Below are 12,986 nucleotides of genomic sequence, written 5' to 3'. Positions count from 1 at the left end.
TAAAGGCATACATAATTCAACCTATCCCCAGTGCCTGAGAACATTGATCATTGCTTGGAGATATGACATCTATTTACCGCTGGTCGTATGTGGAAACGTTTCAGCATGCCATCTGTTAATTTACATCCCCTCCACTAGATAGAAATATCTGTAATGATCTCAATCTCTTTCTGGACTATCTAGAGCGGGAGACCTGAGGAGATGTAGAAGCAGACAGGGAGTTATGTTAGGAGTTCTGTGCTCTGCCATGGTTGTCATTTTATGCCTTGCATTTCTTTTGCTGCCCAGGTTTAAAAATAGCCTTATGATGCATATTCTAAAACTTGGTGTTTTTTCTTTAAATAAGTTTTTTTTGTGTGGTGTTTTTTTTGGGGGGTGGGGGGGGTTGGACTCTTGTGCATCTAATATGGGCAAAGGTAATAGTTTAATGGAAATGAGCCATTCAGTTAATAAAGCAAGCTCTTTAAGTGCTATTTTTAATTAAAACTTTATTCACTGGGAATGGCTGAGGGCTGATAAAACAATGGCTTAGTCCCAGATGATTTTGTTACAGTGAAATGTTCTCCCTTTAAAAGTCCCACTTCAGCAATATTGTGGAAGCTGGCTGGAGTGAGTACCTTTCCATTTATTATGCTTAATAAATCAAGTAATTTAAACAGTATATTCCTTTTGATTCTGTTTTTTCTTTCCCTTCTCCACCTGAGTCTCTTCTGAATCTGGTAGATGAAAAGGCTCTTTCCTGTCTCTCAGTGGTTTGGAGAGAAGTTAACTTATGTAAATGTTCCATCCTAATTGAAACTGAAAACTGTCTCATGACAAACTGTTGAACGAGCAGTGTTCATCTCCTATCTGCCAGAGAGGCAAGTTCCCTTCAATGCACACAAGTACCAAGGAAAAGACTGGAGCAAAAACATGTCTTATTTTTTTTCTTCTGGTACTTGACCCCTCAAATCTTGCCCTAGCAATTCACTGTAACAAGGTGGAGCTAAGAAGGTGCCAGATCACAATTAAGGACCTGAAAACAAAAGGGAGGAAAGGATGGGAAATGAAGTGTTCAAACTAAGGCAAAAATACTTCAAAGAACAATTGGAACAGAACAGAGACAAAAGGTCAGTGTAACTAAAATGAATTATGTTGTATTAGAAACATTTATAAAAGAACTGTCTCTGGTCTTAATATTTCCACCAAGAAGTCTTGACTGTTTAAATCTTTCCAAAAGGCGATTAAACTAACATTTGTTAACAATTCAGGCCCAACACGTGAATCTACCTAAATATTATCTGTGGGGAGGATTGCACTGTAAGTTCTACATACAGTACAAATGTAGTAAACCTCTTCTAAAGCCACTCTTTAGCTGGGTCCTACACAGAAGCTGACTGCATCAGAAAGGGGAAGGGGACTGTATAGAACAGTGAGGTCAGGGCTTGTGGCTGGATAAAGGTACTGACGCACCCTTACTTCACTTCCTGCAGTACATCTACTGAAGAGAACCCTGCAGAAATGTGAGAAGAATGGCTGGATGGAGCAGATCTCTGGGAAGGGTTTCAGTGGCACCTTCCAGCTCTGCTTCCCTTATTACCCCAGGTAAAGAGCCCTCCGTTGACAGGTGGTCATGCACAGCATTTCATAAACCATTAGTCCAGCCATGTTTAACGTGTTGATGTTCACAGGACCAATATTTTTGCCTTGGAAGATTTTTTTTTTTTTTAATAGGGTTTAACAACCGTGATTATGGCCAACATTGTATAACCCGTATCATTCTAGGTTCTGATGATAACAAATCTGATTAAACATTACGATGGCTTTACCAACCAAGAAACTCTTCAGGAAAATAACTTCCAACTTATCTGTATGTGTGTCTATATATGTTCCATTCTATGCATCCGATGAAGTGGGCTGTAGCCCATGAAAGCTTATGCTTTAATAAATTTGTTAGTCTCTAAGGTGCCACAAGTACTCCTGTTCTTTTATTAATCTTCAAGTCCATCATGGCTTCAGCACAGCTGCCTGGGATCATAGAAGATTAGAATCCTAGAATATCAGGGTTGGAAGGGACCTCAGGAGGTCATCTAGTCCAACCCCCTGCTCAAAGGAGAACTAATCTCCAACTAAATCATCCCATCAAGGGCTTTGTCAAGCCTGACCTTAAAAACCTCTAAGGAAGGAGATTCCACCACTTCCCTAGGTAACCCTTTCCAGTGCATCACTCCTAGTGAAAATGTTTTTCCTAATATCCAACCTAAACCTCCCCCACTGCAACTTGAGACCATTACTCCTTGTTCTGTCATCTGGTACGACTGAGAACAGTCTAGCTCCATCCTCTTTGGAACCCCCTTTCAGGTAGTTGAAAGCAGCTATCGAATCATAGAATATCAGGGTTGGCTTGGACCTCAGGAGGTCATCTAGTCCAACCCCCTGCTTAAAGCAGGACCAATCCCCAATTTTTGCCCCAGATCCCTAAATGGCCCCCTCAAGGATTGAACTCACAACCGTGGGTTTAACAGGCCAATGCTCAAACCACTGAGCTATCCCTCCCGCAAGCGTTGCTCTGCACTGCTCCTGGGAGACTGCTTAAGAAAACCCCTCTAATTACCAACCTGCCCTGGCTCGTGTAGCTTAGCAGAACTGATACGATCTCCCCTCATTCTTCTCTTCTGCAGACTAAACAATCCCAGTTTCCTCAGTCTTTCCTCATAAGTCATGTGCTCCAGCCCCCTAATCATTTTTGTAGCCCTCTGCTGGACTCTAGAACTTTTTCACATCCTTCTTGTAGTGTGGGGCCCAAAACTGGACACAGTACTCCAGATGAGGCTTCACCAATGCCAAATAGAGGGGAATACTCACTTCCCTCAATCTGCCGGCAGTGCTCCTACTAATGCAGCCTGATATGCCATTAGCCTTCTTGGCAACAAGGGCACACTGTTGACTTATATCCAGCTTCTCGTCCACTGAAGTTCCCAGGTCCTTTTCTGCAGAACTGCCACTTAGCCAGTCAGTTCCCAGCCTGTAGCAGTGCATGGGATTCTTCCTTCTGAAGTGCAGAAGTCTGCACTTGTCCGTGTTGAACCTCATCAGCATATCTACCTCTCCCCCCAGCTTAGTGTCATCCGCGAACTTGCTGAGTGTGCAATCCATCCCATCATCCAGATCATTAATGAAGATGTTGAACAAAACCAGCCCCAGGAACAACCCCTGGGGCACTTCACTTGATACTGGCTGCCAGCTAGACATCCAGCTGTTGATCATTACCTGTTGAGCCCAACGATCTAGCCAGCTTTCTATCCACCTTATAGTCCATTCATCCAATCCATACTACTTTAACTTGCTGGCAAGAAGACTGTATCAAAAGCTTTGCTAAAGTCAAGGTAAATCATGTCCACCGCTTTCTCCGTATTCATAGTGCAAATTATCTCCTCATAGAAGACAATCAGGTTGGTCAGGAATGACTTGCCCTTGGCGAATCCATGTTGACTGTTCCTGATCACCTTCCTCTCCTCCAAGTGCTTCAAAATGAATTCCTTTAGGACCTGCTCCATGATCAGTGAGAACCTGGACTTAAACTGCCATCCCCCTGCTATGTCTGCAATGGGAGGGAGCAATGTGTAAGAGAGCTTGAGGCAGGACTGCTTAGGGGAGAGATGGGGCTGTGGCATGTCCATTAATTTGCAGCCAGCTTGACTTCATCCACCTTGGCCCTTCCGTAGCAGCACTTCATTGATTTCTACATATTTAGCCGCATGCATGGAAATCAGCATCATGTGTAAGTCCACAGTGTGTGGAAGCTCAAACTAGCTAGGTTTTACTTTAACAAAATGGGCAACTAGTCCTGGCAATGCAGGGTCAATCAGTGGCTCCCTTTCAGCCATCTGACACTGAACTTTGTATTCTTTGACATGAGTTAACAAGATTACTTTTGTAGCCCAGGTGTGCTGTTCCCAGAGAAGCAGCAGCAGGAGGAGGATTCTGAGGAATCTGAAGAGGAGGAAGAGGAGGCAGAAGAGGAGTCTGAGGAGGAAGAAGAGTCAGAGGAGGAAGAACCACCTCCAAAGAAAAGGTATAGAGCTGAAAATTAATGGGCTTGTAAGCCTGCGTGGCCGTCCCTACTGGTCCATCTTTGAGGGAGGCCATGCCTCCTCACTGTCACATACCTGTAAAGTTGATCTCAAAAACAGGGAATTAGCTTGCATCTAGTATTCAGGCCCTCAGGCTGGGCAGAGCGATAAGGCTGAGCCCTGGACCCTCAGTCAGGGCAGGGCAGCAAAGCAGTCTAGGGCTCAGTGCACGGTAGACCAACACAGGCCTCTTGGCCTACGGTGGGGAGGCTTCCACCCCAGGGGTAGGGTGGCATGGGATGTGGGCCCAACTGACTCCACCACATCCCGGCCTAGGGCCCTAACAGTGGCAGAGTGGTCCGCCCGCAACACGCTGACCTAGGATCAGGCCAGCACTTAACCAGATGGTCGTCTAGTTCCCCTGGGCTACTTCCTACATCCCTGGGGTTTGGTATCTCTGTAATGTGGGGATCCTTTGTCTCCTTGGGGAGCTCTGGCCAGTCATCAGGTGGCAGCCCCAGCAGCTCCTTGGTGTCTCGGTTTGCCGGTGGCCCTGGGAACTCTGGCCAGTTCTCAGGCGGCAGCCCCCACAGCTACTCAGCATCTTGGTCAGCTAGCAGCCCAGGGAGATCTGGCCAGTCCTCAGCACGGTGGGGTTCCTCTAAAGGTTCCAGCAGCAGGCGGGATGCATCTGTCTCCCTTGGCGTCTCCAGCCCAACTGAGCTGCAGGGCCTGCCTTTTGTACTTCCTCTTCCTGTCCTGCCTGGGGCAGGCTTGGCCTTCCTGGTTCTGCACACCAGCGGGCATGTTGTGGTCCTCCCTGTCCTTCCCTCTGAGGGAAGCCACACCTCCTCATTACAGGGCTCCTCCGGTATGACATACTAAAAAGTATGACTGACTTGCAGTTACAGACTTCATGGGAATCATGGCTCTTCAGCAGCAGGCTCCAGCAAAACGTCATAGTGCAGGGGCGACTCAAACATTGGATCGGCCATGAAAGAACTGAGGTCATGATTAACCAGAGTTTGGGGCAATTGATTGGAACTTTATCATGGCTGTGGTAAAGTTCTTTAGGACTAGGGCTACTTGCTGAGAATTGGTTAGTCACCATTAGTACTAAATATATGCTACAGAAGACTCTAGTGAGGCTGTGGGTTGGTGTGCCAACATTTCACCTTTGGAGGCTAGAGGTCAAATTCTATAGTGTTCAATCTCTGGCAGTGGATAATTATCCACAGATAGTCATTACTGCTGCAGAGAGGCCCAGGACTGGAATAGCAGTGGATGATGCAGGTATTTGCAAGGTGGTGTATAGTTTTTTTTGTGGTTGGAGGCTATGGGCACTGTCGGGATTAGGACTCTATCATGGTAGGTGCTGTACACACGTGGTCAGTGTGCACCTTGCCAGACTCTAGTGATAGTCTTTTACTCAATTTCATAAAAGCTGAGATGGGCCTGTTCTTATTCTTTGTGCCATATTTAGTGTCCATTTCCTTTTTCCATTTAGCTTCTCCATGTTTCTTCTGTGCTTTAGGAAAGGTTGTGGTCTCACTTTAAAAGCTGGGGACGTTTTAATGATATCTGATAAATACAGGATAAGTTTACTTTTCTCTCTTTTGGCTGGTGTATTTACTGTTCTAAAGCCAAATGAAACTGTTCTTACTTCAAATGTACATTTACGCTGAGTGGCTATATTAGTAACAAACCCAACACAAAGGAAAGCTCTAAGATGCTTGGGTTGTGTGACTCAGACTCCTGAATGACAGGCACTATTCACAGGGTTATATGCTAACAAAGGAGATACAAAGTTAGATCATCATGGGGACTGTTAAGAGCTTTACATTGTGATCTTGCTTAAAAGATTTTCTTGCTCTTGGGAGTCTGGCTACTCAAATTGAGGTGGATCATTGCAAGCTGGGTCCTCCATGTTAAAGATGAAGGAGGCTGAAATCTGCTCCATTTTATATCCATTAACCCGTGGTCTCTAGGCAAGTTTTGGTGCCTTAGTACTAAATTCTCTTGTCCTTTCTTCCTGACAGGATGCAGATGCGATCTCCCCCAAAATCCCGGAGCAGGGCCCCCCCAGTGAAACGAAGAGAATCCAAACCCAAGCCAAGAAAGGCCCCTGCAGCCCGCCGGGGGAAAGCAAAGCCCGCACCCAAGGTCAAAACCCCTGCCAAAAAAGCCAGACCAGCAGCCCCATCAATCAAGAGGCCCTCTGGTAGCAGCTCTTCCAAGAAACCAGCAGCGAGCGGGAGGAGAGAAGCGAAATCCCCTACCAAGGGCAAATCCACCATGAGGAAGTCTCTCCGGGCAAAAAAGTAAACTTTTCCAATGTGTCAGGGAATCCCATGGTCAAATCCACAATCTTGTTTTATAACGTCAACGTGCATTTGTATTTTAGTTCTAATGCTTAAACACTTCTTAATTTTTTTTTTTTTTTTTCTTGAATGATGGGGAAAAGCTGAAAACTAAGTCAAACCAACCCGAGTTAGATCTAGATGCCCTGTGCCTGCCCTCCTCCTGGAACAAGTCGTCTTTAGTTTTTGCAATAATTTTAGGGCTTTTCTAGAGTGTGTAATCTGTACATTTTATGGTGTTTGTTTTGGGTTTTTGCTTTCAGAACTTGTTCAAAAAAGAGTTTTATATCTTTACACAGGAGGAACAGGATCAGTGGGGAAATGTAACTCTGAAGTGAAAAGACCAAAACTGCAGGAGTTTTCTCCTTAGATTTCCTGCATGGTAACTAACACAAAGGGTTCCTAATGCTTCTGTGGAGAAGCAAAATATATACAATGCTCGCACTGAATTCTGAAGGTGCTTCTCTCTGCATGGCCATTGTAGTGATTTGCTAAGGAGATGTTTTGTTTGGCCTCTTCAGACCAACAGGTTCCCCTTGAAAATGAGTCTGATCTCAGAGTGAATGCAAAACATTCTGACCCATCTGATGTCAAAGGGGTCCCAGAATGGGCAATCTCCTGAGTTTCAGTTAGCCAGGTTGTCGTGATTTGAGTAAGCGATTCCACACATCCTCCATCTGTTACCTAATACCAAAATATATACAAGTCATCTTTAATCCAACTTTGAAATCTTTTTTAAAAGATGAAGAACCTGAGTTTTCACTTCTTGTTTGCGCTTTTTAAAAAAAAAAAAAAAGTGAGAGTTCTTTAACTCCTAGTGTAGAGTTGTTGATAAGTGATGAACATGCAGTTTGCTAAAATAAAATGAAACTAGATTCCAGCCCTGTTTTGTGTGCTGCTTCCTCTCCGAAGTTTTCTCAGATTCTTTAGGTGAGATCTAGAAGGAGAGTGGGATTACCATAGAGATCAATGTAGAGGCCCATTTTATTTAACATTTTGTTAAAGGGATACCATCAGCTCGAAATCTGGTCCTTGTTAATGAGTTTTGGATATCCTCCCCGCCCCCGCTTCCCAACTCCCCTACCAAACTCTGTAATTTTACACTCACTCTTTAAAACTCTTCTCCCCCTCCTTCTCTGTGAAGACCATTGTGAACTGGGGAAATTGGTATAGTCAGTTTCCCCTGTATAGTCAGTATTGAGTGAAATGAACTCCCGCAGGAACTAAGGACCATCACAAAACCTCATCACCTTCCACTCCAAATGCATGGTGCATTTTCTTCCATCCGCCTTCTCTAACATAAACTCAGAACATACACAGCCATGTACATTTGAAAAACCAAAACTCTTGCCAAAACACTGCACGTGCAATCCTCTCCTAGAATGAGGATGAGAATATGGATGAACCTCATGTGACACATAATGATAGATAGGAAAGTGCTTGAGTGTATGATGGTGTTGTGTGGTATAAAACCTGAGAACAATACAAAATAAACTGAAAAAAGTGGTATTTTCCTCCATTCCTTTACAAGTAACCAAAGATAACTAAAAGCAACAAGAGTGGATTTAAAAAATAGACAAAAGTGACTTACATTGTTGGCGCCCCTTTAATTGTCCGAAAGAGGCTGTAAACAGCAGCTAATGAAATTCAGATGATACTAGACTGGGAGAAGTTGAAAGTATCTGTGAAAACCAAAACAGTCTACAGGTGCATAGAACAATTTAAATCATGGTTAGTAAATTACGAAGTGAGGAGGGAAAGTAGAAACTACTGTATCTGGGGACAAACCCCAAAAGGCAGAAACTCAGTGGGAGGGAGAAACTAGAGAAGCTTAATGCTAAGAGAACAGCCTTTTAGAGGTGTGTGCATTCCTTGAAAGGAGCTTGAGAGAGGTGAAGGAACTCTTCTTTTCAAGCAGATATTCACACCTGTGTTATTGCTTGAAGTAGTTACTCAGACTCTGTGCCTGCATTACGCTCTTGATGTGGGGGAGCCTACCCACTGTCAGTACTGCTTCTGCAGGAAAGGGGGACAAAAGGAAAGTACTGTCAATCCCACTGCCTCTTCCCAACCAGTTGCTGGGCTGCAGTCTCCCTTGGCTTTCTCTGTGGGATGGTACAACTTGACCACTAGCAAAGTTTTGATATCCTTGCTCTCGCCCATATATGTTGCAGACACTGAACTGTGCCATCACTAAGCAAATCTAGTAGAAGTCTGCTGATAATGGAGATCACCTCTGTTTACACACTGATTATTTGTAATGATCCTTGCCAGGAAAGGAAAGACGCAAAATGGCATGTGTCTGATGTATTTCATTTCAAATTTTACCTACTGCCGACTTAACCTTTTGAGCTGTGTCTCAAGGAGATGGCAAAGTGATGTTAATGACACTCAATTAGAACATAATATGGGATACCTGTAAAATAGCACAGTGCAGTTGGCCTTTACTTTCCATCACCGCATCAGTATAAAAAATGAAAACTCTCTAAAACTCAGATCATGTTCGTGTAGGTTTTAATGGGACAGGAATGTTATTCCATCTGTGGGGCTGCAGACAAAAAATCTTGCTGCTCCGAGGAATAACTTCCTCACAATAACTTCCCCACATTAACAGCCCTGCAGGTAACTAATATAAGATCCATATACACCAACATAGCTGAATAGAGAGAGAGAGGGTGAAGAATGCAGCCTGCCACAGGTAGGTGTGTCAAAGGTTGCTGCTGCTCAGAGAATAGTGTTGGGCATGCTAGCCTTAAAAACAGCCTGAGTCAAACTAAGGCCATTTCAGTCTATAGTGTTCAGAAGTATGTGTAATATGCTGGTGCCAGGGATTTGAACTCTTACAACAATGCTATAGAATATTTTGCTGTGGGGCTCCTGCAGTCTCTCCTATTGAAGTAGTGCCACTTTAATTAAACAATAGAATATCTGGCTATTAATTGGGCTAGAGAAAGCATTAAGATGACTCGCTACCCTAGTGGTTAAGGCACTCAGATGGGAGGTGGCAAATCCCTGTTCAAATCCCTTCTCCCAGTCTCGTGGGGGAGGACTTGAATGGAGGGTCTCCCACATTCTGGGGTGAGTACCCTGGCCACTAGGCTAAAGACTGTAAGGGAGCTTCTCTGCCCTTGGCAGTTTAGTGTGAATTCACCTGAGGACCTGATCTTGTAGGTGTGCTCAGAGGCTGCCTTCCAGATCTGTCTCCTTGGGCAGCCGGATGCCTGTCTCTCCCAGTTTGTGAATCACTCTGGGGCTTAGCTGGACACCTAGCTCTTTCTACCTCGAGGGAGGTAGCCCTGAGGAAAAAACAGGTGCTAAGTGAGTTTAGGGACCTACAGGATTTGGCACCAGTAGAGTGGGTATTTTGTGGATTGCAACAGTCCCTAAAAAGGGGACTTAGGTGCTTATATACCTTCATGGATCCCACCTTCCAAACTCCTGGGAAAAGCATGGAGCAAGCCTTACACTCAGCCACAAGTTCATTCGCTCCTCTGACAATTTGCCAAAAACAGAAAATGGGACTTAGCTAAAATTTTCCATCCATGGAAGGTTAAAATATGCATATTCTACTGCACTGTAGTAGAAAACAGAATTTGAGTCACTGATATTGAATACATCCTCTAAATAACTGACTCCAAAGCTGCTATTTTGTTGGTATTTGCATAGGCTCTTCACTTGGCTAGGCAGTCTTTCCAGAACACATCAGTGCTAGCTTTTGCTGATAGATGCTAAAGTGAAAAGTTCAGGTTTGTTTTGTGAGAGCATATGGGCATTTGTGATTTCCATTTCTGGTATGTTGTTTTTATCTTGGGTGAGATGCACTGTGTTTTATGTGCTATGGAACTTTTGGGGTTGTTTGTAAGGTTACAGTCTTCTGTCTCAAAACTCACACAGAAATGACATGAAAATCCTAGGAGTCTATCTTCCCAGATGCCTTTCCCGTAGCAGCTTTCCTGAACATTAACTTCCAGCTTCCACTAGCTGCAGATCCAGAAGCACAGTGATAAGTTCTTCTTCAAGTGCTTGTTCACATCCATACCACATTAGGTGTGCGCACGTTGTGTGCACGAGCGTCGGAAACTTTTTCCCTTAGCGGCTCGCTTCGGGCTGGCGGGGTCCCGTGTGGCGCCACTGCACTGTGCATATATACCTCTGCCGCCCGACCCCTCCAGTTCCTCCTTACCATCCGTGGCGGTGTTGGAACAACCTCTCTTTCTTGGATGTGAGCAGTCCCTTAGCCTTTCTCATAGATAGCTGTTATCAGTTAGCATACTTCCTCATCCCCAAGGCTAAAGGGGGACTTCGTCCCATTTTAGACCTGCGCGGGCTCAACAAGTTCCTGGTCAAGGACCAGTTCCGCATGATCTCTCTGGACACCATCATCCCTTCCCTAGATCCGGGAGGCTGGTACACTGCCCTCAACATGAAGGAAGCGTTTGTTTATATCACCATCCACCCAGCACATTGGCTGTTCCTGCACTTCACCGTAGGCCAAGATCATTTGCGGTTCTCCTGTTCAGTCTAGCCGCGGCCCCACAAAATGCATGGTGGTGGTGGCGGCCTTCTTACGGAGGCAGAGGGTCCTGGTTTACCCGTACCTCAACGACTGGCTCCTGGCTGGTCGATCCGAAGCAGAAGTGCGGGGCCACATGGAGGTGGCCCTGAGATTGTTCCGCGAGCTGGGGCTCCTGGTCAACGTCCCCAAGTCCACTCTCATGCCCACACAGAAAGTGGAATTCATAGGGGCGGTCCTGGACGCGGTGCAGGCCAGGGCAAGCCTTCCAGTATCCTGATTCCGGGCTATCCAGCAAGCGGTGGTCTCCCTGCGCCAGTTTCCAACTACAATGGCCAGATGCTGCCTGCAATTGCTGGGCCACATGGCAGCATGCACACACGTGGTCAGGCATGCCAGACTGAGACTCAGGACTCTGCAGGCATGGCTCGCTCGGGTGTACCACACAGGCAAGGACCCCCTTGACTTGGTAGTGACAGCCCCAAGGGACGTGCTGGACTCCCTGCTGTGGTGGCAGTCCCAGCCTGTGGTTTGCGAAGGCATCCCCTTTGCCGCCGCACAACCAGACCTGATGCTGGTGACAGACGTGTCAGACCACGGATGCGGGGCTCACCTCGGGGACCTCAGGACTCAGGGCTTGTGGTCGGGAGCAGAGTGGTTGCTCCATATCAATGTGAAGGAGCTCAGGGCCTGCAAGACTTTTCACGCCACTCTGGTCACAGCGTGACAGTTCTGATAGACAACACTACAGCCATGTTCTATATAAACAAGCACGGCGGTACCCGTTCCTCGCCTCTCTGTCACGAGGCTCTCCTCCTTTGGGACTTTTGTACAGCCCACGCCATTCACCTCGCGGCGTCGTATCTCCCGGGGGTGCGAAACGAGCTGGCAGACTACCTCAGCAGGTCGTATCACATGGATGGATGTCGTGTGTGGATGTCGTGCTTTTGCTCTTCCGCAGGTGGGGGTTTCCCCAGGTAGACCTGTTTGCCACTAGGGCTAACTCCTAGTGCCCTCAGTTCTGCTCGTTTCAGGGCCACAGCCCGGGCTCAGTCGCAGATGCGTTTGCGATCCCGTGGGGAGGGGGCTTGATGTATGCTTTTCCCCTGCTGCCCTTGATACACAAGGTCCTCCTCAAGGAACGCAAGGACAGGGCGGCAGTGGTCCTCATTGCCCCGTCGTGGCCCCGCCAGCACTGATACACAACACTCCTAGAGCTGTCAGTGGAGGCCCGGTAGTCCTGCCCCTACACTGGGACGTCATCACGCAGGACGGCGGGTGGCTTCTCCACCCTGACCTGCAATCACTACACCTGACGGCGTGGAAGCTCTGTGACTAAATGCCTTGGAGAGCCGGTGCTCCCTTCCTGTACAGCAGATTCTGCTTGGCAGTAGAAAGCCCTCCAGCAATGTGGCCAAGTGGAAAAGGTTCTCGTGTGGGTGTGAGCCCCAACAGGTGCGGCCATGCCAGGCCCCGGTGCAAGCCATCCTCGAGTACCTCCTGCACCTCAAACAGCAGGGGCTGGCCCCGTCCTCACTCAGAGTGCATCTGGTGACCATCTCCGCCTTCCAGCCGGGGTTTTTGGGGGGCTCGGTGTTAGAATCATAGAATCATAGAATATCAGGGTTGGAAGGGACCCCAGAAGGTCATCTAGTCCAACCCCCTGCTCGAAGCAGGACCAATTCCCAGTTAAATCATCCCAGCCAGGGCTTTGTCAAGCCTGACCTTAAAAACCTCTAAGGAAGGAGATTCTACCACCTCCCTAGGTAACGCATTCCAGTGTTTCACCACCCTCTTAGTGAAAAAGTTTTTCCTAATATCCAATCTAAACCTCCCCCACTGCAACTTGTTTTCCCACCCAGTGGTGGGACAGTTCCTTAAAGGATTGGAGAGGATGTTTCCATACTCAGGCCCTCCCCAGTCCCTCCTTGGAACCTTAACTTGGTCCTCCCTAAGCTCATGGGACCCCCGTTTGAGCCCCTCGCTACCTGCTCCCTCCTCCACTTTTCCTGGAAGGTGGCATTTCTAGTGGCCATTACCTTGGCCAGAAGGGTGTCTGAG

General features: G+C 46.8%; 1 protein-coding gene across 17 annotated transcripts in view; it reads left to right on the top strand.

Annotated features, from left to right (window-relative positions):
- Positions 1 to 7,918, top strand: part of HP1BP3 (heterochromatin protein 1 binding protein 3) — an 82,479-nt gene extending 74,561 nt beyond the window's left edge. For 14 of the 17 annotated variants that reach the window (XM_073316987.1, XM_073316975.1, XM_073316978.1 and 11 more), the window contains 3 exons: positions 1,473 to 1,584; positions 3,920 to 4,054; positions 6,092 to 7,918. In XM_073316987.1, the coding sequence (XP_073173088.1) occupies positions 1,473 to 1,584; positions 3,920 to 4,054; positions 6,092 to 6,377 (533 nt within the window). In that variant the 3' untranslated portion in view covers positions 6,378 to 7,918. Of the gene's footprint in view, positions 1 to 1,472; positions 1,585 to 3,919; positions 4,055 to 6,091 lie in introns of those variants that run through there. The other 3 variants (XM_073316988.1, XR_012155590.1, XM_073316989.1) reach the window with 3 other exon arrangements.
- Positions 7,919 to 12,986: the final 5,068 nt, after the last annotated feature.

Source organism: Lepidochelys kempii, chromosome 18, assembly GCF_965140265.1.
Source record: "Lepidochelys kempii isolate rLepKem1 chromosome 18, rLepKem1.hap2, whole genome shotgun sequence".
Lineage (NCBI taxonomy): Eukaryota > Metazoa > Chordata > Testudines > Cheloniidae > Lepidochelys > Lepidochelys kempii.
Note: the sequence above shows the minus strand (reverse complement) of the source record. Positions and strands in the feature narration are given on the sequence as shown.